The sequence below is a fragment of the Lycorma delicatula genome, chromosome 4, assembly GCF_047948215.1.
Source record: "Lycorma delicatula isolate Av1 chromosome 4, ASM4794821v1, whole genome shotgun sequence".
Lineage (NCBI taxonomy): Eukaryota > Metazoa > Arthropoda > Insecta > Hemiptera > Fulgoridae > Lycorma > Lycorma delicatula.
In genome coordinates this window covers 50,629,997-50,653,816 of record NC_134458.1, presented here as the reverse complement: position 1 = coordinate 50,653,816, position 23,820 = coordinate 50,629,997, and the positions used below count along the sequence as shown (strand labels likewise).

The 23,820-nt window shown below is 29.9% G+C and overlaps 1 protein-coding gene across 1 annotated transcript in view; it reads right to left on the bottom strand.

The window, feature by feature from the left end:
* Positions 1-23,820, bottom strand: part of LOC142323382 (rabankyrin-5) — a 207,064-nt gene that overhangs the window by 159,598 nt on the left and 23,646 nt on the right. The window contains exons 5-6 of the mRNA XM_075362940.1: positions 14,966-15,089; positions 7,126-7,275 (exon numbers count right to left, since the gene is read on the bottom strand). Of these exons, the coding sequence (XP_075219055.1) occupies positions 7,126-7,275; positions 14,966-15,089 (274 nt within the window). The remainder of the gene's footprint in view (positions 1-7,125; positions 7,276-14,965; positions 15,090-23,820) is intronic.

Sequence of the window (23,820 nt, the reverse complement as noted above, 5' to 3'; positions counted from 1 at the left end):
TAGAGATTTAAAAAAAGTAGAAATAAATACAAAAATATAATTCCTATTAAGTAAAATAACAAATTATAGATTTTTTGGCTTAACAATACATTCCAACCAACTCAATACCACAATAAATCATTCCAGTTTCATTAAATACAGGTAATGTTATATATAAAACTCATACCCACTGATTAAGAAATAATTTATCTGTATCAAATTTATGAGAAAAAAAAAATGGAAAAAGGCTATCTTCTGTATAGCTTGTCATAAACACATATTTGTAAATGCTTTTTACTTCTGACTGTGATCAGGCCTACAGACACTGTGTTCAGGAAAAAAGTAATACAATAAAATGAAAAAAAAAAAAATAATAATAATAATTTTAGGTTTCATAATTATATGTCCATGCATCATCTGATCAAGCTTATAAAAATTCTTAATTTCAAAAAATATTCATAATAAAAAAAGAACAAAAAAAATACAGAAGTCAAGTTTAAAATGGAAACATGAAAAAATGAGGTACCTGTCTAGTTTGCTCCTTTATTTTTCATATCTTTTTTTAACCTCCGGGACCACTGTTGGGTATTACTTCAGAACCATCGGGACCACCGGGTTGGTCCAGTGGTAAAGTAAACTCGTCGTTGTAAATCAGCTGAATTCAAAGTGGAAGTTCTCAGGTACAAATCCTAACAAAGGTAGTTACTTTTATTCGGATCTGAATACTAGAGCATGGATACCAGTGTTCTTTGATGGTTGGGTTTCAATTAACCACACATCTAAGGAGTAGTCGACCTGAGTTTGTTCAAGACTACAAATTTACCAGTAAAGTTACATTACACGGATAAGTCACTAATGACTTTATTTTTCATATCTGGATAAAGGTTTTCTCACCTGAACAAATAGGAAAGCATTGATATTTTTACTCTGCATATGTTACAGTGAAAATGGAAATCTCAGTAAACAGAAATTAAATCGCTTAATGAAAAGAAACTTTTATTTAATTAACAAACAATGCAGTATATATTTATTAGTAAGCATATACCTTCACTACGAAGCCAACTTAAAAATATTGAAGAGACAATATCTAGTATCACTTTATCAAAATGATATTAAAAATCTTTAACACACTAATGTCAGTAATTTTTTTCTCATGGTAGTCAGTAATAGATTCATACGTAACTGAACCAAAGACTGAAATTTTTCCAGAAATTCATTACTAAGAATCACTCATATTTTTATGAACTGGGTAAAAAGAAGGGGGTTACACATCACATCAAATAATTATAAAACTTATAAAAACTAATAAAGTATAAATTTTAATATATAATTTAAATTGTGTAACCTGTGGCCCAAAATAACATAAAATGTATTACATTATTTATAAATGACCTAATCAAGAAAAATTTAAAAGTACTTTTACTGATGAAAGTAAAATTTATACATAAAACAAAACGTGGTAATATTAGGACAAAAACTAATCATTTATACTTATTTTTTCATTCAGTAATAATTACTTTCCATTATATTATTGAAAAGAATTAATAATTACGGAACTTATTTACAAAAATAAGATTACAGCAGCACCTTCATTCAGGTAGAGTTTAAGATTATCCATACATCTGCAAAACAGAGCTTATTACACTAACTCTACATATAAAAATTCATTATGAAGTATCATTAAAAGTACATTTCCATTAATGAGTTTTGTTTTTACATTCCTTAGTGTACAATATTTGTCCTGTTCAATGAATATTAATACGCAAGGGACTGCCTACAATTGATTATTGCATTACACAATCACTGTACCACGCATAATGGTAAATAAATCCTATTTTATCATGTTTCTATTTTACTATCTGTCATGTAAGAGAAATGAAAATCAGCCCATAATCAAAAGTTTTATAGATTTTGCAAATTATAATCAGTACGCATAGAATAAAAAGAATATATATTAAATAAATGTATACATGAAAAATAAATATAAATGTAAAAATTGATAATTAATTATAGAATTAGTTCATAAGAGTTCATGTGATATTTATCAAGTTATATTAATTATTAAATTTTATCAATAAGTTGTCTGTTGATAAAAGATCTGTAAATATTAAAATAGTAAATAAAAATAATTTATGTAAGTAAGATTGATTACATAATCTTTTATAACATCACCTTCTTTAGTTAAGTTAAAACTGCAGAGGTGAAATTACATTGTCTAAATCTGATCCCTCACAACACAGTTTTTAAACAATTTCAAGTGTAATGTTACAGATGAATAACTACCTGTTAATGGTCAACTGCTAATGGAAATACAAGTGGTTTAATTCTACCTTTTTAGTTCCATATTTGCAAAATTTGTTTCAACATATACAGGCTTAAATTTGTTTACTGTAACTCCATATTTTCCCAAAACCCAAATTGTAAATCTGGAGGTGTATGGAGATGATGGCACTGGCCTTACTTCATACTTGTATAATATGAGTGGAACAATGCCCAAATTATAATGAATGACTACATCTGAAAAGAATTAATGCTTTGACCGGCAGAATATATGATCAGAAGCAAACACTTGACCTCGATATATGACTGGTCTTGAATTCTGTGACAGCTAGTTGTTTAAATTCAACTTTGTGTAAAAATTATATTAACAATTTTCTGAATAAATTTTCCTGGGAATGATTTCACCCTTAACGTTATAAACACCACCAATACTTTATCAATCACTAAATTCTACTTTTTCTTTTACTCACTACAAATTCTGAGCTTCCAAGCCCTAAAAATAATCAAGATAATTTTTATACAAAGCATGACTCAACACAAGCACGAAACCTAAAAAAAATTTAATGAATTAAGGTGCTCCATCATGACAATGGGCCGACTTACACTGCAGTCAAAAAGCACTGGTTTTTAAATTCAACATAATCATCACTTTTCACCCTTCGCAGTCAGCAAAGATTGGCTTTTAGAGTTCTTCCTTTCCCCCCCCCCCCAATTTAAAATTTAAACTTAAGTGTCACCATTTTAACAACATGAAGGTGATTCAGCAAGTAATTAATATAATGTTTGAGATGTTTGAAGAATGGAACTAGAGAACAACAGAAGTATGTCAGATGTCGGGAGTGGTGTATTCTATCTATGAAGAATAATTCAACAGTATATAAAAAAGGAAACTTTTCTTTTTTGTAGGCCTAGTCTTGGAAATTTTTAATCATATCTTACATAGTATTTTAAAAACAAATGATATTAAATTACCATTCTACACATGACTATCAGTGTCTCTTAAGCCTCAACCCTGTAAGTTTAGATACTTCATTACACATTAAACAATCTAGAGGCTCATTCTTATCAACATGCATAATCTAAGAAACACTGTCCACTAACTCAAAAAACAAAGTACATATAAAATTTATATGTTTTTGTCCTGTGAAGTGTTTTAATTCCATTTTCTTTACATTAAAGGAGAATTGCAATTTTTAAATAAGAGGAACTTTTTGTTAGTCCAGCCTATATCTCAATATTTACAAAGTGCAGTATATTAACACTTCTTAATTTTTTTTTTAATTGAAAAATAAAGAATCAAGCAGAATATGTACATTAAAATACCTGCTGCATACAGTATTTAACAGCATAACCAACTTTATTAATTTGATAAAGGGATTGAATTAAGAAACATTAATAAACATTTAAATAAAAGAAAATTCTTTTAATGACATTTTTTAAGTAGAAAAAAATGTACTTTTAAAAGATATTGGATAAGGTGAATAAAAATAGGTACATGCTCAAAATCGTTTACCCATGATTGAAGCCTCTGATCCAACATCTTAATAATGTAAAATATAAACTCGTGGTTGTTTACTTCTTTCATCAAAGAAATTATTCATAAGTATTCACATGTTGTTCTTTTAATCAGGTATATAAAGAGTAAATACTCGTAATGCTGAAATTCACCTGCTTTTAGTGTATCAGAACACATATGTTTATAATGGATTACATTAGATGTTGTAATACTTATTTTATGTATGCTATCAGTGTATTTTAAAAAATGACCGAGGAGATAATATTTTTATCATCAGATGCAGATGATAGCTTTCTAACAAATGTCTCTTCTGTATGTGATTCTAGAACTTTGATTAAAAAAAAATCATACCATTCTTTATAAAGTCATGTAAACTGCAAGTGATGTCAGCAGAAGAAAAAACACTCAAAAGTATGATTTTTCTTATTATATTACTCTTATAACTTCATTTTTTAAATTTCTCTTACAGGATACTGGGTTGATACATATGAGATACTTCTGTAAAATAAGGAAAATTTTAAAATATTTTAATTCTTCTAGCTGAAGTAAATTAACTTCATTTCTATGTACTCCTATATTTTTATAACTTTTTTTATTGTCACTGTTAATTACATCTCGATCTTCAATATTCCACTGATCATTCAAATGCTTTGTGATGTTATGGAATACTGTACTACAAACTATTACTTGGGTACTTTATTAAATGGTCTCTTAATTTAATAAGAATAGGAAGCGATGTTTAAGGTAGTCAAATGCCAGCTCAATTATCACTCATTAGAATGGAGTCAATAACCAGGGTGACACTGGATCCATTACACAACTCTGATGCCATCGTCTGCCCATCTGATTGCTTCCTAACCCTGGTGTGAATGCTCATTATTTCATTTGCATTAGTTTAACCTGTACATTTATTGACAACTCTTCTTTTATATTAATGTAATCATCTTCGAACTCCTTAGGCTTTTTAATTTTCACTTGCATACAACCTACTACACCAATAATTATAGACATATAGGAGTTTTGAAAGCCATTAATTTCTAGCATCATTTATTTCGGCAGTAGCTAATAGGAATTAAATCCAGTGATGTGACTTCTCCATAATACCACCCAAAACACTGGCTATAGTTTTCCAAACTGTCATATAATCCACTACACCATCCTTTGCAACACCAATTTCAAATCCTGGATGACTTATGCAGCATACAAATATTTCCACTTCTTTCGTGATGTAAGTGGCTCCTTGCTGAGTTTCATCTTCAGTTAGAAAATATTTGGTAACAATGGCAATATTTTCATTTTCAAATTATAACAATTGTTTACAATCTAGACTTATGCTCCAGTAATTTCTATAAATTTTTCAACAATGAAAACCGATGAACGCAGCCATTTTATATGAGTACACTGACACTAATGTACATCAAACCAAAATAATAAAATTACAAGTATTTATTTAAAAGCAAAGCTATTTACTTATATTTATTCACACCATTTATACCTACATACTACTTGTCAATGCAGTTTAAATTTATTTCAAGGATAAGTGTTTATTCTCAATTATCCACTTAGATTATATGTATTTATTTAAAAATCATCTAGTCAAAAACCTTTACTTGTTTTTATTTAACTTACCCATTCTACAACAGCCTAAATAAAGCACTAATTAACATTGTTCCACAACATTAATTTAAGAAACAGCACTAACAAAATATACTAGAAAGTGTATTTTTTTATCAGAAAAGCTGTTATATGATTACTACGTAACAAGAACAGGATAAGTTTTGTAAAATAAATGCTTTCTGTGTACCTTTTGAAGCTACCTCATATGTTAATACTATGAGTTATGGTTAAAAGTTATTTTGGGTATTAAATTAGCTATTTTTTTCTTAAATTTCTATCAGGCATTAATGTACTGATAGTAGTGATGTATGAATATGTCGCACTGTTCTCTTAATAAAAGCTTGTACAGATTATTATCAAAAATTCTAATTAAAATAGCAACTAAGCATCTTGTCAACGTAAACATAATCTAGAAGATTATATTTAAGTTATGTTTATGTTCTTGAAGATTTAACTTTTCAGAGTTGATACCAAATGAGAAAATAAGTACAAACTAACTGATGCCAAATTGAGAGAGTATGGCAGATGTTCCAAAGACATTGCACTGCCTTGTACCAGGTACTTATTCACCAGCTTGGATCTACGCACTGACAACATTCAACGATTGTTGACGTCAAATACAATGATCCAGATCACTGTGAAAAGTGTTATAACTTCCCATTCATATTCCAAATTAATAATTACACTTCCGGCTGTAAGGTAGTAATTATAAAAATAATTTCTTTTTAGCTACGGAATTGTTAATAAGCATCTTATAAATGTATCTTAAGCATCACAATCATAAAAGTTGTAGGTCACTTGACATGAGTTACAAGTCATAACTCAAACTGTCATTTTCTAGAATATCAAAGCATATCAAGGGTTTCTTAAAAACAGAAATTTTCATTCTTTATTTAAACAACAAATATTCAATAACAATGAATTGAGAAATGAAATAAATATGGTTCAAAAAAGCATTTTATTGTTTTTAAGAAAAAAAAGCACTGCAATATGTATCTGCCAAATCAAACAATGATTATGGTGCAACACATAGATATAACTATTGGCCATTTAACTGCTGCATCTATACATCAGTCGATTAAAGATAGTTAAGAAATAGCACATACAAAGGCACAATGTAGCTCTCAGAACAATAAAATTAAAAAAACAAAAACAACCATCGCAATTCTCTAGGCATAATTTTTTTTACTATGTAAAATAAACACCTTTAAGTTCACAATGGATAAAGGGGACATATTCAGTTTTAAAAAACACATATTGATCACACAGAAGCACCACATAGTGATTTAGCATTTATTAACCACCTCAAAAAAATAAATCACCTACTACATAAGCATTATTAACAATGAGATGTTGGCACAGAGAATATTTAGACGATATCTTAACAAAACTGAAAATATGAAATATATATACTCACAAAATACAATATCAATAAATTAAATAAAACGACATAGTTCATATCTTAAATGTTTCTAATTTTTAAAAATTGCCAGTAATAACTTCAAATGGGGTCTTAGTCGAAAATAAGAGTACTAGTGTAACCGAGGATATCACAAAAAAAAATGACTGAAAACATTTTGATTTAAAGAGAAATATTTTCTTAAATCTAAGTTTTATTTGATTTGTCAAAAAATATTAACTAGCATCAAACTTCAAATCATTTTTATAATTGCATAAAAATAATAAGCTGACTAAAAATGTTAAAACTATTAACAATTGAAAATCAATCATACCTGTGAGCTGTTTTCAACAAGATATAGAAAAACAACATCCTCTCTTCTTAAACGAACAGCAGAATGTAATGGATAATCAGTGTTTGTCTTAAACATTTCATAAAGTAAAGCAGCTACCATATGAGCAAAATCTTCACTGGTAAAATCATCCTGTATAAAAAAAAAATACATGAAAGTCATATGTAAGTATTTATGTGTACATTATTTTCTACAAAATTTAATTCCCAAGTATGTTGTGAAAAATAATACTTGTTAACAGCAGAGATTAAAAAATTTGCTGACAGTCTGCTAGCAACAAGTGTTCTTTGCATGAAACTATATAAAATTAATAAAAATTAAATAACACACAACAAACTTTAAAAACTTTGTTATTATTAAAAGAAGACAAACTACAAAGCACATCATGTAGTTCCATATTAAACAAAGATAAAGCAGGCATTTTTGCAAAGTATTTGACAGGCCTGGATTATGCGGATCAGAGAGCAGAGATGTATGGTGTAGGCGATTTATTATGAAAATATATCAATGTTACTAAGTAAAAAACAGTTCCATCTGATACTGAGTACATAACTTATTTTATAAAGCCTCTCCTAGCTTACAAGAAAAAAAAATTTCTGACAGCCTAACTGTAAATAATCAGCTGATTTTTGTTTTTCCACCCTTTTTTAAAAGGCAATTTAGATTGTTTGGATTAATTTTTAAAGAATTATAACACTCACAAGTACAAAAAAAGAAACAAACAATAGATGCAAAATACATCAGTGGTATTTAATTCCTCCTACTACACTAATGTCAAAATTCTGTCAAAAATTAATTACTTTGAAATTTTAAATTTTGTTAATGGACACAAACCAAATTGTATAATAAAATTTGTTACTTCAAAACATCTTCTACAGTGATGGTGTTGCTGCTTTCATACTGTCTTCAGTTAGTGTTACTAATGGCAGTTTTGTTTTAATTAGATAGTCATGCATTAGCTGATGGATGAACGTAGAAAATATAAGAATGCTAGTGATGAAGAAAGTAAAAGGAACTATCGGAAATTAAGAAATGCTATAAACAGGAAGTGCAAACTGGTGAAAGAAGAGTGGATTAAAGAAAAGTGTTCAGAAGTGGAAAGAGAAATGAACATTGGTAAAATAGACGGAGCATACAGGAAAGTTAAGGAAAATTTTGGGGTACATAAATTAAAATCTAATAATGTGTTAAACAAAGATGGTACACCAATATATAATACGAAAGGTAAAGTCGATAGATGGGTGGAATATATTGAAGAGTTATACGGAGGAAATGAATTAGAAAATGGTGTTATAGAGGAAGAAGAGGAAGTTGAGGAGGATGAAATGGGAGAAACAATACTAAGATCTGAATTTAAGAGAGCATTAAAAGATTTAAATTGCAGAAAGGCTCCTGGAATAGACGGAATACCTGTAGAATTACTGCGCAGTGCAGGTGAGGAAGCGATTGATAGATTATACAAACTGGTGTGTAATATTTATGAAAATGGGGAATTTCCATCAGACTTCAAAAAAAGTGTTATAGTTATGATACCAAAGAAAGCAGGGGCAGTTAAATGTGAAGAATACAGAACAATTAGTTTAACTAGTCATGCATCAAAAATCTTAACTAGAATTTTATACAGAAGAATTGAGAGGAGAGTGGAAGAAGTGTTAGGAGAAGACCAATTTGGTTTCAGGAAAAGTATAGGGACAAGGGAAGCAATTTTAGGCCTCAGATTAATAGTAGAAGGAAGATTAAAGAAAAACAAACCAACATACTTGGCGTTTATAGACCTAGAAAAGGCTTTCGATAACGTAGACTGGAATAAAATGTTCAGCATTTTAAAAAAATTAGGGTTCAAATACAGAGATAGAAGAACAATTGCTAACATGTACAGGAACCAAACAGCAACAATAACAATGGAAGAACATAAGAAAGAAGCCCTAATAAGAAAGGGAGTCCGACAAGGATGTTCCCTATCTCCGTTACTTTTTAATCTTTACATGGAACTAGCAGTTAATGATGTTAAAGAACAATTTAGATTCGGAGTAACAGTACAAGGTGAAAAGATAAAGATGCTACGATTTGCTGATGATATAGTAATTCTAGCCGAGAGTAAAAAGGATTTAGAAGAAACAATGAACGGCATAGATGAAGTCCTATGCAAGAACTATCGCGTGAAAATAAACAAGAACAAAACAAAAGTAATGAAATGTAGTAGAAATAACAAAGATGGACCGCTGAATGTGAAAATAGGAGGAGAAAAGGTTATGGAGGTAGAAGAATTTTGTTATTTGGGAAGTAAAATTACTAAAGATGGACGAAGCAGGAGCGATATAAAATGCCGAATAGCACAAGCTAAACGAGCCTTCAGTAAGAAATATAATTTGTTTACATCAAAAATTAATTTAAATGTCAGGAAAAGATTTTTGAAAGTGTATGTTTGGAGTGTCGCTTTATATGGAAGTGAAACTTGGACAATCGGAGTATCTGAGAAGAAAAGATTAGAAGCTTTTGAAATGTGGTGCTATAGGAGAATGTTAAAAATCAGATGGGTGGATAAAGTGACAAATGAAGAGGTATTGCGGCAAATAGATGAAGAAAGAAGCATTTGGAAAAATATAGTTAAAAGAAGAGACAGACTTATAGGCCACATACTAAGGCATCCTGGAATAGTCGCTTTAATATTGGAAGGACAGGTGGAAGGAAAAAATTGTGTAGGCAGGCCACGTTTGGAGTATGTAAAACAAATTGTTGGGGATGTAGGATGTAGAGGGTATACTGAAATGAAACGACTAGCACTAGATAGGGAATCTTGGAGAGCTGCATCAAACCAGTCAAATGACTGAAGACAAAAAAAAAAAAAAGTCATGCATTAAGAATGTTGCCAAATGGTAAGTGTGATTTGAATATGTGTTTATTTGGTATATAACCAATGTGTGTTTCTCTATGTTCATATATTTCATAATGTTCAATAATTTCAATTTCACAATGTGTGTTAAGATCTGATCCTTTTTTTATGTATGTGTAGTACCTTAACAGATTCTTAGGACAAGTTTATTACGGAGGACAGTCGCAAAATGACTGAAAATATTTTGAAACAAGTTTTTCTAAACTTTTTTTTACACAATTCGATTTATCAGTTTGGTTTTAATATATCATTAGAACAATTTAAAAGTCAAATTAATATCATTACTGACATTCATGGACAAGTACATACAAAATTATTTATTCAAGGTAATGCAACAATCCAGTTTATAAATAACTTTATATTTTTTAGCCATAGTTTTTTTATAGAATATCAACTGAACACATCCAGTAAATAAAGTATAGTCTTTACATGTAACGTATATTTCATACAAGTATAACTTAAACATTCTTGTGCAAAAAAAGGACAACTTTAAATATATATCTTCTAAATATGCGTTGGAAGAGCTCAAAATCAAATTCCAAAACAATACTAAGATTGACACAATGAGATGACAAACACAAAATTTGGTCACAGAAACAATTCACTCTGACAGTTTCTTAAATCAAATGAGAATTTTGTACTAAGTCAATTGACTTGAGAATAACTTTCATTACAAAACACTTTCAATTTATTTCTTCTAACATTATGACAACATTCCTGAAGTAAACTCCACAAAACTCAAAAGTATTAGTCTTTCTAATAAAAAGAACCAAATTTATTGTAATATAATGTTTTTATATGTATGTCATAATGCTTTTTAATACTTTTGCTTTTTCAATCTTCTGTTGAAAAGTTTTTTTTTCAAGTAACATTGACAACTTCATAATTTAGTCACTAAAAAACTGCACCTCTTGGAGTTACCTGATCTTCGAGAACCAGTTCACTTTTATGTTTTGGCTGTTGGCAACAACTTATTTCATACCATCAATTTCCAGGATCCTACTTTCTGAGATAATTCCACATAGTGCACAACAATAAGGATATACATATGAGAGTTTACAATTTCATTACAACTTAAATAAGTGTAATGCTTGCTTCTGTTATATTTACAAAATAAGTATGAATATGTCAGACTTTTTTCAGAACAGGAAAACCTCACACAGGAAGATTTAGTAAGTTTAAAGAGTATATCCAGAAAATTGAATTGCATGAATTAAGGATAGAACACTAATGGCCATAAACTTAATAAACCATTCCCATAAATAATCTAAATTAAAGGAAATATTGGCTGCAGTTTATACCTGTATGCTGTTAGAATTTACAAGTTGTTAGTGACAATAACATTTGATACCCTTAATAAAATTAAATCAATAGAAAAATAAACAGTATAAGCTTTACACAATAATTTTTCCTAGGTAACTTCCTGAACACTATACTGTAAGGAGTAAATGTAATTCAACAGTATCTACTTCCTTCCTGCTTTTGTGAATAAATTTTTAGTAAAGTATATTCAGTCAAACAATGCAATATTAAAATTACAACTCCTACAAAAAAAATGTTAAACATTTTTTTGTAGGATACGCAGAATTTTACTGCTTGTGAGATCAAATACTAACATTAACACTTTGTGTATAACCAAACTGATAAATCTTAACTGTTAGTGCTATTACGTTCAGTATAATTACTGCAATAATAATTTCAGCTAATGAATAAAAACTTAACTAACTCAATTTTTTAATTCCATACATTTTAGTAATTTGTAATTTTTTTTACTATTACTGAAGTATTGGAGTAGGGGAAAATGTCCCTTCACATAGTTCCAGTAGATGACTTTACAATGGCATAACTCTGGTAATATTAATTAAATCTGTCAATAATAATTAATTTCACTGAGTATTCTTAGATAGATTACAGATATATTAGTTTATTTATTTAAAATACATTGTGTCTTGAAAATGAATGAAAATAACGAAGAAATTCAATATATTTAACATTTTACTATAAAAAAGGGAAGACTGCAACTCAGATTGCTAAAAAAAATCTGTGATGTTTATGGACATGATGCAGTATCAGTACATGTGACACAAAGCTAGTTCAAACTTTTTTATCTGAAATTTTTATGTCAATGAAGCATCTTGCTCCAGGTGGCCAATGACTGAAAAAATCTATGAAATCATGCACAAAATTAATGAGATATTAGCAGTAATGATATCAGTAATCAACTAAACTTCACACAAAACACAGCTTTATACCATTTGAAGACAGCTGGATTAAAAAAAAACTCAATATTTAGGTGCCACATTATTTAATAAAGATAAATTTAATGGATCAAATTTCCATCTGCGAATCGTTGCTAAAACAAAGAAATTGAACCATTTCTGAAATGGCTTATTACAGAAAAATGAAAAATAGACCACATACGATAATAATTAATGAAAAAGATTATGGTTGAAGCAAGATGAAGCTTTACAAAAAGTGGCAAAGCTAGATTGACGCCAAAAAAAGTGTGTAAGGTGGGATTGGAAAGGAACTGAGTTGCTGCCACCTGATAAAAATGGTTGATTTTAATCTCTACTGTCAGCAAATGGAAAGATTATGCCAAGCAATCAATAAACAGCAACCAGAACTGATCTGTAGGAAAGATGTCATTTTCCATCACAACAACATCAGATCTCACACATCTTTGGTAACCTATCAAAAATTGAGAGCTTGGTCAAAAAGTTTTGATGCATCCACTCTATAGTCCTGACCTGCACTGTCAAGACAGTAATCTTAACAAAACAAATGGTAATCTGTTTTGTTCTTTAAAGAACTCTCTTAACGGTGTAAAATGTTCTTTAAAAGAGGCCTGTGAAAATCATTTATCACAGTTTTTCGTCCAGAAAACACAGAAGTTCTACAGTGACAGGATTATTTTACCCCAAATTTGGCAAAAAACGGTTGATCAAAATGGCACATATCTGATTTAGTAAACTTTATTTGAAATAGAAAAAAAGCTTGTTTTATTTTTGCAATAAAATATGAACAAACTTTTTCCCAAACCCTTCATCTTGTCTACAATTCAGAGTAAATGAAGTAAACTTATGTGCTTTTCTTACAAATTTTCAAAAAGAATATTATTGTTGTTTGCTTTAAGGATTTAATTTTTGAGTTTTCTTTAATTCTACTGATTGATGGTCAATATCCCTGAAGTTCTGTCATAACTTTAGAATTATAAGCCTCTTCAATTTTATCAACTTATTAAAAGAAATACATTATTTTACAATAGTAAATTAAAAGCACGAATAAGTACGGTCTGATTTTCAGACAAAGAAAACTTCCATTAATATGCTTTTGCAACAGATTTATAAAAACAAAATACATGTAAAACTCCCAGAAGAATCGTATGCATACAATAAATTAAATGTTAAACCACAAAATTGTAAATTGAATGTTATTTACGAGGTCTGTCAAAAAAGTAACCAATCTTACTTTTTTCAGTAAGTATCAGAATCTGACAATAGAACGGCATTCATGTATAATTATTTGTAACCTTATAATGTGAATCAGTCGCTGCCACGAAGCAAGTACGCACTTGCGTTACACTTGCTCATCAAATTTTAACTACATTTACAAATGATAAATTACATTACTGCATCAAGTTTTGTAAAAGGTTTACTTACATCCAATGAGAAAAATTCTGAAATATTCAACAGACCTTTGGTAACAATAATATAAGGATAATAAAAACTTAAGAACAGTATAACCGGCTTTGAAGTGGCGGAACTTAAATTCACAGTGACCAGTGTACTGGTAGGCCATCAACAGGCCAAAATTTGAATCCCATTAACAAAGTGTGCAGTTTTATAATAGAAGACTGCCGGCAGTTCATCTGAGAAACTGTTAATGACACTGAGATTAATAATATTCAACACCTACAATAATAACAGATGATTTGGATATGCACAGAGGAAATATGTGCCAAAGCAACGTTTGTGTGAATAGAAAGAGCTTGTCATCACATTACCCAAAACATATTGGAGTGCAGAAACAGTAATCCTGACTTCATGGAATCCATGATAATTAGTGATGAATTTTGGCTGTACAAGTACAACCCACAACCAAAAACCAAGGTTCAATGTTGAGATGAAAGAAGTTTTCTTCATCCTATAGACTAGGAAAGAAAACAATATAAAAGATGGACAAAGTTAAAGTGCTACCAACCATTTTTTTATTTTTATGTAATTATTGCAGAGTTCTATATTATGAATAAGCATCAGAATGAGAACTGCCAACAGACAGTGCTCTCAAGAAGTTTTCTATCATCTTTATGATATGGTTTGGTACAAGAGACCAGACATGACAAATGCCCCTGCCCAATCTATATACGATTCAGAATTTCTTGGTCAATCATAGAATTCCCTGGATCTACCAAGCTTCTTAGGATCTAGCCATAGCTCCTTGTGATTTCTGGTCGCTTCCAAAACTGAAGGTCCTGGAAGGGACCTGACCCCTATTTTAGGGGTAGTAGTGAATGTAATTATCTGAAAATTTAGAAAAGTACTCTTCACTGTAAGTTAAATAAACTGACCAAGTACAAACTTCCTATTTCTTTAGAACTGGAAACCAGTTCTAAAGAAAAAACATTTTAGGTAGACTCCCCCCTTTTAGTCATGAAGACTGAAAGAAGATGTGACAGTACTTCTGATATCACATCAGAAGAGGACTTCCAGAAATGTTTCCACAATAAAACAATTACTGGGTTAAGTTCATGGAATTATAAGAAGACAACTTTGAAAGAAACTAGAGATTGAACCAACGGTTAGGTACCTTCTAAACAAATCTAGTATAATTATCTTACCAATTAAGCTGCCACATTGACATTTAACAATGTATATTACAGGAGTTAATCATATAATTATAAATAGCTACTATATTTTAATCAATTACCCAGTGTGCTGAAATAAGCGTAGCACAATGTTCTTTGAGTGTTTCAGCTCCAATCTCATCAGCAGTCGTATAAAATCTAACACAATTTTTTACATTGACAGATGCCATTAATGCTTTTTCACTCCTGAAACATCAACAATAGTTAAATTCAAACAGTACTAAAGATTTATATAACAGTTAAACACATACAGAATGACTGATGCTTAACATATTTTAACTGCTTCAAAATTAATTCAACCTCAACTTTAAAAAAAAGTATTATATCACAGTTAAGAGCTGACTTTGTTTTTGCAGTTTTATAATTTAAAATTATAATAAATTTGCAGAATTCCTGAGCTTCTACACCCACATTTTAAATGTAAGTTTTGCACCCACATTTTATACATATTTTAAATATATATATAAATTTTATTAATTCAAATATAAGAGCAATTGCTATGGCCCTCATAGAAGAATATTCATAAATTTAGTTGTCTTGTGTTTCAATATGTAATGAACAAAAACAAAATTATTAGTTTAATTAAATAAAATAGAAATTACTCAGATATTATGCCTACTTTGTACCACAATTTAAATTTAATCTTACTGTAACTCAAAAAAGTACAAAAAGATATTGAACTATTTGGCTATAATCTAATAAGCCACATTATTAAGCTGAAAGTTTTGAAGTGTCCATTTGAGGAGGTACAAATGTATGCAACATTTTGGTAACAGCCAATTGTATATGATCAGATATTAGATTTGATGCTAAGAGTCCGAGAATGTTGGGCAATTGGTAGATTAATTTCACATTTATTTCTTAGCGGTTGCAAGCTGATATGACCTTTACATAATGCAATATCTCTATGCATGTTGTTCTAAGATATATCAATCAAAAAAGACTCCAAACTTGAGCCTTTATTTTTTTATAAAACTGAAATCTCTTAGGCTGTTGAAATTTCTTAGGGTTTATTAGGTTGTTGTCCAAAATTTTAGTTTAGGATTTATTGCTGACCCTTTAAATAACTATGCAAAATCTGATACACAAACTCAATCAAATAGAAGATAAATTATGTTTCAATTCAAGTGTAACCCCTTTTCTTCCCTTTGAAGTACATTAATCAAAATAATTTAATTAATAATTATTCATTATTGCTTCAGGAATAATAATTAAAATTTTCAGATGTTCAAGTGTATAAAAATAATTTTTTTAATGTTGTTTTTCTGAGTCTCATTCCTTTCCAAGCCCTTAAATTAAAACAATCAGAATCATGGTCAATTTTCCTATTAAGATTATAATAATGGTCAATCCATTTGAAGTGTCCCAAAAACACATAAGCTGATTGCTACACCAATTCAAAAAAAAATTGAACTTTCCGATTTGTTTCCTACATGTCTCAGGACCTTAAAACTATTATTTTTTTTTTTTATTTTCTTTTCTTTTTAAGCAGTTTATCTGTTGCGGCCATTTTTGTTATGATGCGCACACCTATTTTTGTGATTGTAAGGGTTTACGGAAAAAATCATAACTAAAAAACTATTGGTCCTGGAAGAATGAAACAAAAAGCAATTTATTCATATCTTCTCAACGTAAAAGATTGATCCAGTGGTTTATTTACCTATCTCTCTTCTTTCTATGAGAATATTACCAACAAAGTTGAACATGAAAAACAGTGAAATTTCACTTTTGGTAATTTTTTTCAATTTCTTTCACACAGTTTGAATAATTTTTTTATATGTAGGTATATATATGTTAGTAGTTTTACCATGAATAATATTAAAGGTGATGTACTTACCCCTAAACTTTTATGAATTTTTGAAAACTAATTTTTTTTTTTTTTTAATTCAAATTTTGGCTTCAAATAATTCTGATGGGGCTGGTGATAAAAATTTAAAATTTGTACAACTTGCAGTGTTTTTGTAGATGTTTATGGAAAATAAAATAATTTCTTGTGTATTGTACAAATAAAAAAAGTTACAACCTATCAAAAAATATGAAAACCTGTTAAAAGTGATACCATTTTGACTCACTAAATAAGTGCTCCAAGGGGGTTTCTTGTTTTCTTAGCACTTTAATATTTTATATATTTAGCCCCTATGTTGTTAAGTTGACGTTTTCAATATTTTTAAAATATTTTTTTTTTTTAAATTAATAATGATATGGGTTGTAATTTAATAACTTAACCAACACCAGTAATCTAATATAATTTTGATTCAAAAATGCTAGTAAAACTTACCCAAACTGAGATTTTAATGAGTAGCCTACATAGTTTTTTCTAGAATTCATTTTTATTTTGATATTGGTTTATTTTATAAACACTATCAAAGAAAAAATTAAGTGTAGCAAGATTTAAATTATTTTTCAATGAAATAGCCTGTTTTTGTAGCAATGAAAGTTTATTATTTAGTGTGGTTAACGAACAGCTGTGATATCTCTTCTAATAATTCTCTTGAAATTGTGTGAGAACGACGCAATACTGTAGTCAGTTCAAGTAGTGTGAACTTTCTCAGGATTTTGCAGATGGTACCCACACTTTGTCTTATTGAGACTTTTGAAATGATGTATGTGGTCCAGCTGGATGGAAAAAATGAACCTATACATTGTCATTTTCAAGGCTAATATCTGGATTTTCATTTTCAAAAAATTTATTTTAAATTTTAATGCTGATGGCTTTTGATCTGTGCTTAATTTATTCAATTTTGATACATGTGATACACCCAAAATTCTACAAGCAGCATCCAATTGTTCAATATTGTGATGTGGGGCAATGTATTGCTCTTGGTCTTCGCATCCATATAGTCCTTTGTTCTGCTGAGAAAAAATACTTTTGAAACAGTTAACACAAAGAGACTTTTCAGGAACTAAATTTACATTTAGAAAAATGTGCTCTTTAAGAGCTTGCTCTAATGTTATTTGTCTTAAGTTTTTCTTAACTGTTTTTTACGAGTTTTCAAAGGGTCACACAGAATTCTCCATACAGGTGACTGGATTTTGACAAAAACTTTTTCATGATAATTACAAACACTAGTGACATCTGAATTAACATGTAAAAAAATAGGTTGTTGGTTTTCATAAGATATCTATTTATAATTCACAAATTTTAATGAGTTCTTTTGGCACTGTACCATACATTCCTTTATGACACTTCATTCACATAAATTCCTATGGACAATGTTCTTATATTGTTTTATGTGAAATTACTTGAAAATAATGTAAAAATCTGACTGATTTTAAAATTTGCAAATATAATATTAAGTAAAACTTATTTCCAGACACAGGATGAAATTTGAGACACAGTAAAGATGTGAACAGGTCACTGACTAATATCAGACTGACCAGTCTGTAACTGCAATGCTAAATGATGCAAAAGGCATAAATGAGCATGTTGCAACATGAATTTTCCCGACTGGAAATAACATCAAGCAATTGAAAGTGAAGCACTTATTTAGTGAGTCAAAATGGTATCGCTTTTAATAGGTTTTCATAATTTTTGAGAGGTTATAGCTTTTTTATTAGTACATACACAAAAAACTTTTTTATTTGTCATAAACATCTACAAACACTGCAAGTAGTGCAAATTTTAAATTTTTATCACCAGCCCCATCAGAATTATTTGAAGCCAAAATTTGAATTTAAAAAAAAAAATTATTATACCTTTAATATTATTTATGGTAAAACTACTAACAAATACCTACATATAAAAAAAATAATTCAAACTGTTTGCCACTCCTGCCTCTTGAAAAAAAATATCCAAAGTGAAATTTCACCGTTTTTCATGTTCAACTTTATTGGCAATATTCTCATAGAAAGAAGAGAGATAAGTAAATAAACCACTGGATCAATGTTTTACGTTGAGAAAATATGAATAAATTGCTTTTTGTTTCATTCTTCCAGGACCAATAGTTTTTTAGTTATGATTTTTTCCATAAACCCTTACAATCACAAAAATAGGTGTGCTCATCGTAACAAAAATGGCCGCAACAGATAAACTGCTTAAAAAAAAGAAAATAAAAAAAATAATAATAGTTTTAAGGTCCTGAAACATGTGAGTAAGTTTCAATTTTTTTTTTGAATTGGTCAAGTAGCCCGTGGGTCACTTCAAATGGATTGACCCATAAATGAATGTACTACTACATTTCAGCTTTGTATGTATCCACTAGAAAGAAGGGAAATCAGTGATGAGTAAGTGAATCAGGACTTTCGCGCTTATACAATTATACATGAGGCATATCCTAAAAAGAAGTACAATTTCCTTCTACCGCCACCACAGCACTGTAATCACAGCTCTAAGTACGTGGGCCACATTCTTTCATTTATTCAAAATTGATAAACACAATTACAAGTACAGTGACATTTGTTTGGAGTTGATTAAACATCATTTAACATGTTCAAATCAATCAAGAATCTGGCCTATTGTAAATTAGGGCAATTATTAAATTTTTAAATGTACGTAATATCAAACCAGCTGATATTCATTGACAAATCAGTGAAGTTTATGGTAGAAAACTGTGATTGATGGAATGGGATAGAAAGTGGGTGCGACAGTTCAATGAAGGACACAGTAATATGCATGATGAGAAAAGTAGTAGGCACCCTCAATCATGAATAACAATATGTGACTGGATGAAAATATTAAAGAAAACTGACGATTTACAACTATATTATTTATTGAGTTACCTGAAATTTCATGATCAGTATAGACTTAGTGTAACTTATATACTGTAACTAAAAAAAAATAAATCTGAATGCAAAAAAAAACTCTGGGATATTAAAGAAGCATAATTATTCTTGGTTAAGCATTCCATAATTGATTATGCTCAGCAATTACACTATGTACTTATATCAATTTCCACTTTATTAATTCAATCTTGCTGTACAGCTCAATTTGTTAAATTCAATACAAAATAAATGAGATCTACTGTTCATAGAACTACTAGTTATTCTAATTATCAGCTCCAAAGAGATTACATCAAATGTTAAAAAGGAGAACCAAGACCAGAAGAGCTAAAAATCTGAAAGGTGGCAGTATGTTCCCCTTAGTAAACTACACCTGAGATTTTCATTTACTCATATCTCACCTACACGAAAATGATAAAAGGAACAAACCAATCTATACATTTAAATGGAAAAGATCTTATCGGTGAACCAGTAACTAATACTCCCATCTCATAACTAATTCTTCCTCTTTCTGAACATCTGTAGAGCTGAAATTTGGTAAATCTATTCCAAAATGGTTCTTAGAAAAAGTAAGAAATAATTATTTTGAATAACAGAAGGTAAATTGAAACATGTTGAAAAGGGTTCCCAAGACCACGAGCTGGAAATCTGAAACCTGGCATGGATGTTTGCCTTATAAATACTAAGCTGCCGCTAAGAATTTATTTCCTTACTCGGTTTTAAGTGTAAGAAGGGGTGCATACTGATCTATGTGGAAACTTAAGGAAAGGTAAACTTGAAATTCAGCATAAATGATAACTTCAACATTTTAAGGCAAAGAGAAAATCTACAAGGGAAAGAAATATAAAAGAAGATGCTTATAAATTCAATATACATCCTTCATAAAATTGGCATATAATAAAATACAAAGGTTTATAATAAAGGAAAAATACACTAATTAAAATTACATTTTAATCACAAACTTAAAACTTTTCATTTTATGATCAATTTAAAAAATAAAATTACTTTTATAAATATTTTTAAATGAATTTTGATTTCTTACTGAAACTTACTAAAATAAAAAACTACAATCATTTTTCTCTCCCATTCCTAAAACATGGTATAACTGATTGAAATTAAATTTCTTATAAACACTACAGACAATTTCTTGGAATAGAAAAATCTACAAGAGCTTTCACAAACACAGAAAATGGTAGAAAGAAAAGCATTGGACATTTTGAATCAGGAGGTAAATTGTAAGAAACCAATAGGAATACTAAGGAAATGGTACTAGATAAAAGTAAGAAAGATATTCTAACGAGGGATGTAGAAGTAGAAACAGTAGTGGTAGAGGGATAGAATGCAATGTAAGTATATCCATCATCTAACCCAGATTATTGGGTGTGGAAGAAGAAGAAGAAAATGAACTCTCTTCAAACAGCTTGCTTGATTGGGGTTTTTGTTTACAAGATATTTAAGATAAATATCCCCAGGACACTGAACAAATTCTTGCATTACTCACACTTACAAACTTATACCAGGTGTGTAAATATGAAACCAGAATTTGCACATAGATGGCCCTAGCTGTCAAACCGCATCATTGGCGCCATTTTCTTTCTTTGACAGCAGACAAAAATTTTCAACTCACAGCAATATAAGTTTCATACAACATGATAGTTTTAATTAACATTGAACATGTAGAGTTTTGTACCTACAAACTACGATTTGTGGAAAGTATTGATTTTCTGTTACCAAGTTCTGTTACCTTGTTTAAAAAAACCTGCTACAGAATCGCATTGAATGCTTGTTGAAGCTTACAATGAGCATACTTTTGGTAACCAAAAGTATTCAAAAAAAATTCAAAAGTGGTGATTTTGACATGAGAAATGAAGAACATGGAAGACCACTGAAAAAGTTTGAAGACAGCGAATTTTGCAAGCATTGTTGAATGGGGATGACGCTTAAACCCAACAACTTGCAGATCAATTAAATGTAACATGAGAAGCCATCTCCATACGTTTGAAGAAAACCATGGGATAGATCCAGAAGATGGGAAAACGGGTTCCAAATGAACTGAATGAAAGATAGCAAGAAAACCGAAAAACCACTTGCAAAATGCTGCCTGCCAGATACAAAAGAAAGTCACTTCTCCATCAAATTGTGACAGATGATGAAAAGCAGATATATTTTGAGAATCCTAAGTGTAAAAGATCATGGGTAACTCCAGGCAAACCATCGACATCAATTTCAAGGCCAAATTGCTATGGAAAGAAGACAATGCTCTGTGTTTGGTGGGATCAGAAGGGTGTGATCTATTTTGAGCTGCTATAACCTAACGAAACCATTAATACTGAATGCTACCGACAACAAATGATCGATTTGAATAAAGCATTGAGTGAAAAATGACCAGAATATCAAAAAAGGTAACCCAAAGTGATTTTGTTTCATGATAATATAACATCACACACAGCAAAACCGGCCAAAGAAACGATTGAGGTGTTTAGTTGGAAAATACTTTCGCATGTGGCTTACTCAACAGACTTGGCTCCATCCAACTACTATTTACGTGCATCGATGGGACACACACTTGCTGAGCAGGACTTCACTTCTTATGAGAATACACGAAAATGGCTCAATGACTGGTTTGCCTCAAAAGAGCAACAGTTTTTTGGCATTCATAAATTGTCGGAGAGATGGGAAAAATATATAGCTAGCGATGGAGAATATTTAGAATAAAATATTTTTTATCATTTTCATATAATAAATGTGTATTTTCTATACAAAAATTCCGGTTTCATATTTACATACCTGGTACAGTTTATTGCACAAAATCAAGCTTTACAGTTTTAGGATTTAAGCAGAAAGATTTTCAATTGATATTGCTAAGCATTAAACAACAATTCACCTTAATATTCATTATATATTCAATAATTAATATTACTATCATAAACACCTTAAAAAAATAACATCAACTTCATAAATCAATTAAATAGACAGACAAATGTAACCAAAACAAGCAGAATTTTTTCACAATTTTTCAGGCTATTACCACCTCTCCTTATAAGAATTACTGTATTTTTTTTTTGGAATGTAAAGGAAATACAACTTATACTGAGCACGAATCAAATATTGAACATAAGAGTTACACGATGACACCATACACATAAACAGTAACTTCAGTAATGGTTGAGTACATATTTTTTACAACTAACTAGTAAGCAGCATGCTTAAAATTAAATAATCATTAATTGCTAGGGCAGAGTTGTGCAGGGAAACACAAAATTCATTAAAGAATTTTTATGAATTATAGAATTTAAAAAAATGAATGACGATTTAATGAAAAGTATAGTACATGTTGTGTCATTAATGAATCACTTACTTCTAATTTCTTAAAGATCACATCACTATGGTTTAGGCCATTTTTTCTTATACATCTAGCAGTCTGTTTTGAACATTCTGCTAAGCACAACATAATACTTGTACAAGAATATTAACGATTTCCTCTTCAATTTTTATTTTCAGTTCAGCAATGGTTGTAGGATGATTGTGGCATATGCTTTTGAGGTGTTCCCACAAAAAGCAAATGGAAGTTATGGTGAGATAAAGGGACCTCAGAGGCCATGAAATGTCACTATGTCTTGAAACAATTTCCATAAAGTTGCCACCGACTGCCAGGCTGTTTATGATATGGCTCCGTCCTGTTGAAAGTGAGGGTTTTCAACTGAGTGTTTTATTTTTTCTATGCTATTTCAATTTGTAGTCTGTGCACTAAAACATCTTAAACTACTGTAACGTATAGATTGGACATTATGGTGACTGCAATACCCTCTTAATTTTCAAAAACGGGCCTATGACACAATGTGATGGCTGTAAACTATATTATAATTTTGGTGCTGTGTAATGGACAATGGTGTAGCTGACAAGGATTTCCTGTGCCTGATAATGAAAATTTTCTTTGCTTACCTACTCTTGAGGTGGAAATGAGCTTCATCTGACATACACAGTTTGTTGATGATACGAAGTATCCTTGACGATATCAGAATCCTCATTTAACCTTGCCAACATTTGTTCATAGAATTATCAATGCAATGAAATTTCTCTGGGTTCAATTTCTTGGACTATTTACAACTTGCAGGGAGGGAAGTTCAGCTCATGAAATAATCTTTGTATACTCCTACAGCTTAATGTAGAAATGATGCATGTTTCAGACTGAGCAGAT